At 37.4% G+C, this 6,426-nt stretch overlaps 1 protein-coding gene across 8 annotated transcripts in view; it reads left to right on the top strand.

Annotated features, from left to right (window-relative positions):
- Window positions 1-6,426, top strand: part of LOC102301272 (chloride channel protein 2) — a 177,711-nt gene that overhangs the window by 165,943 nt on the left and 5,342 nt on the right. For all 8 annotated transcript variants that reach the window (XM_014338738.2, XM_042227328.1, XM_014338739.2 and 5 more), the window contains one exon: window positions 2,917-3,003. In XM_014338738.2, the coding sequence (XP_014194224.1) occupies window positions 2,917-3,003 (87 nt within the window). The remainder of the gene's footprint in view (window positions 1-2,916; window positions 3,004-6,426) is intronic.

Below are 6,426 nucleotides of genomic sequence, written 5' to 3'. Positions count from 1 at the left end.
CCAACTCTGTACACGTACAGCTGTAGGTAACACACACACACACACACACAAGCCCATTCAGCTATCTTAGTGAGGACCTTCATTGACATAATGGTTTCCCTAGACCCTTACCCTAACCATTAAAAATGAATGCCTTACCCTAAACCTAACCATAACTTAATTGTAACCCTGACACTAAAACCACATTTGAGCCTCAAAAAGGCCTTCAAATTTGTGAGGACCGGTGTGTGCGTCCTCACAAGTGCCTGTTGGTTCTCACAGGTATAGTAGAATGCAGATTTCAGTCCTCACAAATATAGCTAGACAGGAACGAACACACACAAAAAACCTACTCTAGCATCAGCACACCCAGCAAACCCACATTTCAGTGTGGAAATTCTCTCTTCTTACAAAGCATCCACACACAAACCAGCTGTGGCCGTGCCTAAAGTCCTCTATACATAATGTTGCCTCTCTCGTTCTGTCTCTCCCACTCTTTCTCACACACACACACACACACACACACACACACACACACACACACCCCCTTTGGGTTCTGTGTGAGTAGTCTTTAAACATTTAAGAGAGGGATCCTGCACCAATCTATCTCTCTCCTCCCTCCACTGCTCACTGCCAAAAGCCAATACCACGCACAATCTCCTTCAGCATATTAAACACTGCCACTGCTGATGCTGTACACAGACGTGAAAGTGTGTGTGTATGTGTATATGTGAAGTTATTCACTCTCCGGCTTCCATTTATCCCAAGCTGTTTACTGTTGCTGTTGTTTGTCTGCAGGCCATTTTGTAATGGACTGTTCCTTGGAATATTTACATGACAATATAGACCTCAAGTCTCCAACTGCCTGGGATTTGGTCCGCTGTCAGTTCATTTGAGGTATCAGTTTACAGGTCTCAAAGCGTGAGAATATTCAGAATTTCAACATTTTTTTGAAAGAAGGGAACTTATGAAGCCTGCTCTGTGTTCATAGTTTGATTAAGAAATTGCTGAAAAAAGCACCAACTCTACTTACTGGAGGCTTGATCTTTTGACAGCACTAATGTCCAAAGTTCATTCTATAAGTCAGCATAGCCAGATGACTTTCTGTGTTGCAGTTTGTAACGTATCATTTATTGTCTCTCGAATTTACTTTAACAAAAAATGTCCCAGACTGAAGAATTTGCTGTCCTTACTATCATCACACATCTTGCGGACATTTTTAACGATTAGAAGTTGTTTTTGGGACAAAATGCTGTTGAATAGATTTCCAATAATTAAAATAAGTCATGTTTTATTTTGGCCGCAAACTACAAAAAAGATTTTAAAATGACTTTCTGAAAAGGGACAATAAGTGGATTAGATGACACTGATTGGCATTGGTGGGTCAAATGTTGACCATATTACCTGAGTACTCTTGCAGCTTCGCCATGTTGGGACCACATTTGTCATGATTCCTGTTCAGCTGTGCAGCAGGTTACACTTCTGATTAAAGAGGATGAACACCAGATGTGACTCTTTTGGCGTGCTGGAGGCTTCTAATCAAATTACTTTGCTGTTGATCAATTGATTGCGAAATGCTATTTGCAGCACTTTTAATCAGTGAGCAACACTTTAAATAGAAGTGAATGGGTTGACGTAGGATTGAGCTGATCTTGAGGAAGCACTTTCACATATTACATTATGTCGGGCGCAGCCTGAAAACATTAAACAATCTACTCCTTGGCACAGCTTCTGTTTACCTGGTACACTGGGATCCATTTCAAACATCCCAAGTGGCCTTCTGGCTTAGGAGAAAGTTCCATTAAATGCTAAAAGGGCCTAGTACAAAAAGTTCAGCTGGCATTAATCCTGCACACTTCCTCATCTACTCACTGAAGTTTTTTTGACCTCACACTCTTTGCTTTTATCTGCACACAGCCACACTCCTCCACTGTAACTCTAGTACTGCAGATAAGATGCAATGAAATTTTAATGATCCCCTTGGGGAAAGCAAGTCATTGCTTGAGCAAATACAGTACTAACAGGGCAGAGTGTGTAAATAGAGCGAAATAGCATCATGGAAACATATAAAACCAACATTTCATGGAATATTAAAGTTGAAAAGCAAAGTAGAAAGAATAATGATACTAATAGAGAATAATGAAAACCTTTTATATTTTACTATTAAATACATTTTTTTATCCTGCATCATAACTTCAATTCAGTTTTATTTATATAGTGCCATAACACAACAATGGTTACCTCAAGGTGCTAACAATAAATGATACAGAGAGAAAATGTCCAACCAGTTTGTACCCATTATCTATCATTTATGGAAGCTTGTTTCCACAACTGACAACGTTTTGGGATGTTATCTTAAGATTTTTCATCTGAGCATCTCAAAATTTTGACTTAAACTCAAATGTGCAAGAAAAAAACTTAAGTTTGAAAATCAGCTATTGAATCAACTTTCAGTAATTAAGAAATCCGTGTTCTAGACTACAAACTTCAGCATGGGAGCCGTGTCTGATAAAATCCTCTCCTTATAGATCTGCACGTGTACCGTATGTGTGCCAGTACCAAACCATTGCCTTGAACCTTTCCTGACAGCTCTGTAGTCAAGTTAATAAAGAATTTTCCATCTACAGTCTAATCTGTTCCCTCCTGTTGTTTTCATCAGATACTACTTAGTTCTTATGATACAAGCAGGTTTTTACCACTTCCATTTTTAAGCATCTCATGCCCCCCCCCTCCTATATTTCCCAAAGTGATAATATCCCACTTAGCCGAACATTTGAGTAGTTGAATGAATCCGGTGTGAATGCAGGTATTATTGTTTGATAATTGTCAACAGTGGTGCGTTCCCCAAACTGAGTGTCATATTCTATTTTGAGTAAGATGCCAGCAGAGCTGGTTTCTACTAACAATGCTCCACCTGTTTTGTTTTGTTTTCTGCAGACCCACACCATCTTCTCCCTGCTTGGCCTCGACCACGCCTACGTCACCAGCATTGGACGCCTTATCGGGGTGGTTTCCCTTAAAGAAGTAAGCGTCTCTTCAAGTTTCCCTTTGGGCCGTATGTTCATGCTGTGCAGCTTTAATTGCTTTATTAGCTTGATGACAATAACAATAATAATAATAATAATAATAATAATAATAATAATAATAATGATAATAATGATAGTAATAATAATACATTTTATTTATAGAAACCTTTAAAGACCTCCAGGGTCACCTTACATTAATATAGCAAAATAAAACATTCACACAAATAAAGTAAACAAATAAAATGAAACTATAAAACTAATCAGGTAACAAAAGACCAAGTTATAGTGACAGCATGAGTTCTGAACAGATGGGTTTTCAGACCTGATTTAAAAGTAGAAAGAGAATTTGTAGTGTGGAGATCTGGTGGAAGTAGATTCCAAAGTCTTGGCGCAGGACAGCTAAAAGCTCTGAGACCCGTGGCAGTCAGGCGAGCACATGGAACAGACAGAGGTGAGTATGTATGGAGAATAGGGCTGCCACAAACGATTATTTTGATAGTCGACTAGTCACCGATTATTTTTGCGATTAGTCGACTAATCAGATCATCATCCACTGGACGTAAAACTACAGCTTATTGCACCAGCAGCATCTGCTCTTATATAACTATCATTAGCTTACAGCTTTAAGTGTTTACGGTATGTGCTAACTAAAAATAAAGACAAGATGATAGTTTATTAAATTTTAATGAAATTTCCAGATTGTTTCGGTGAAGTAAACTCCTTGCAGGATGACACCTGGGCTCTTAACCTGAGGGGAAGGTGTGACAACAGAGTTATCAATAGATGAAAAACCCTTGGATTTAATTTCATGGTTTCATCCCTCCTGAACTTAAAATACATTAGAATCCATTTTTTCTGTTCATTTCTTTGACACCCAGCGTCATGTGAAAAGTCATGACTGTCGTCATTTCCACAGACGGTTTGTTCACCGCTTTAAATAACTGTAAAGGCACTGTCAATATCATCAGGAGTGCTGTCACCGTGCTGTACACACACAAATGATGACATTCAGTCATCATTAATGATTCCTCCTCCTGCTGTCTGTTATGTACTGTGACAGACTAAAGGCTGCTTAATATTGCTGTCTCTATCTATTGTCATTCTGTCTGTTCTCTGCCGCCTCTCCTGCTCCCTCTCTTTCCATCTCTCCTGCCTCATAAACAACTGAAAACGCTTCACTCTTTGTGAATTGGCCAGGAAGTGGAGAGAGGATTGTTGCTAAGTGCAGTGCTGCTTGCCTGTCCCTGACATTTAGGATTTTTTGTTCTGTGTACCAGCCTTCCCATTCTGCCTGTCTGTCACACAAACACATGGTTACATCACAGCGTCTCTGCTACATATGAACGACAACTATTTCAGGGACGTCAGTGCGTTTCATAGTTTTATTTCAGATCCAGAACACACGTACAGGACTCTTTTCAATGCTGCCACGTGACCTGTAGCACCCAAATCTTTCCCCCTATAAGCCAAATGACAAACTTGGTCTGGCCAAACAGAAAATGTAATAATACACAGCAGAGAGATTCAATAGAGAATCATAACAAACTTTCACACGCCTGCAGATTGAAATATGAACCCAATACGATCAGATTATTTTTAAAAAACATGTTAATGTTTTCTTTTTTCAGTACATTTCAGTGTACACTTTTACTCTCTGGACCAAAACAGTTCATCTTGTGCATTTCCATTAAGACAGAGAAAATGTTAGTTAGCAAGAAAGCAAGTCAAAGCAGTTAGCATAAAGATTAAAAGCTTAAAAGCTAAGTCCTACATCCATAATTTTGTTAATAACACCAATAATAAATAATAGAGGATGTTAAACACTATGATTCCTATATAACAGGAAACCTGTTTTTTTTTTGTTTTTTTTTTAAACCTACTACTGATAACCTTTTAGGTACTGGTTGAGTTTATTCACAGTTATTCTGTACAGTGTGAAGCATAGAGCAGGATTTAGAATATTAATGAACTTCAGATACACAAGCTCAAAACTTTGGCATATAAATAAATTTAAAAGGATATTGTAATGTACGTTTTCAATTAAATTAATATGTGCAAAATAGCTGTCTGTTGTTGCAAACAACAACATGAAATATTAAAAATATAAATGTAAAATACATATATGTATGTATGTATGTATGTATGTATGTATGTATGTGTATATATATACATATGAATATTATAAGTTGTTATAAGTTGTAGAGCCATTTCTTTCTCTGCCTTATCCAACTTTTTGTTAGTGCCATTTTGTTTGACCAGATAAAGACCTCTCAGGTAATACCTAAAATAGTCTCTGACAATCATTGGTTTTATGTAATACAATGTTTTCCTGAAGATTTGTGACTGCAGAAGCATTTTTGTCAATTACTGCTGTGTATGTGGCAAGTATTATAATCAGGGGTGCACATAAGTGGTCCGCAGGTGCGCATGCGCTGTCAAAATAAAAAATGTGCACCAGATAAGAAGTTGCAACGCGCGTTTACGTACATAAGATTTTCTGGAGGAGGACAGACATTTGTTTAGAACTCTTAAAGATGTCGAAGAAGCTCCTTTAAGCAATTACTGTGGTTTTCCTCCACCTCCAAAGAAATGTCAGAAGGAGTCCGAACCACAAAAGAAGCACGTATTCTCGGAAAAGTGTTTGCAGGAGGTGAGCTGGCTTCAAACAAATGATGAACGCACAGATGTGGTGCAGAATGTGCCGTGAAAATCCCACTCTAGCGGACAAAAACAGTGCCTTTCCCTTTATTACACTTTGGAAACGAGATTTCAGTCCAAAATAGGAAACAACCCGAGTACCTTTCCATCAGAAGTACTGATATAATCTTGCAGTGTAGAGCAAGACCACTGTGGTCAAAATTTAAAGCTATATTCAGCACAGTCTAATGATAACAGTGGGAGGAAGGGGGGACCTAAACACCAAACCCAAAGAGTGTATCTTTAATGTACACTATTCTCCCACAAAGTAATCCTTGAAAGAAATTGATATATTTTTTAAAGGATTTTAAAGGTTTCCAAATCTTTTTTTTGTTTTTTGTTTTTAAAAAGAGAGAATTTAAACCCAAGTTATATATTTTGCTTTTATTGAGGATGTTTAATTAGCATAGAAAAGTTAAAATATATTGATATAAAATTATTATTAAAAAGTGTGTTTTTCAGTGTATTACTGTACTGGTACAGTAGAAAGCAACACATTATATAAAGTTCTTGTAATGAGGGTGATGGTGTATGAATTTTGATGTATGATACAATTCCTTAATGCTACAATCATATAAAATTCTGCACGCTTCTTTTGACATATTTCTTACTGTTACAATTTAGAAATTGTTTGTGTACTACTGAGTTGGACATTCCCCTTTTTTTGTTTGTTTGTTTTTTGAAAATTGATTTTCCCTCAACTCAGCTGCCAGAGGTTTCTTTC

The sequence above is a fragment of the Haplochromis burtoni genome, unplaced genomic scaffold (assembly GCF_018398535.1).
Source record: "Haplochromis burtoni strain Fernald_Lab_line unplaced genomic scaffold, NCSU_Asbu1 Contig_255, whole genome shotgun sequence".
NCBI classification, from domain to species: domain Eukaryota; kingdom Metazoa; phylum Chordata; class Actinopteri; order Cichliformes; family Cichlidae; genus Haplochromis; species Haplochromis burtoni.
Note: the sequence above shows the minus strand (reverse complement) of the source record. Positions and strands in the feature narration are given on the sequence as shown.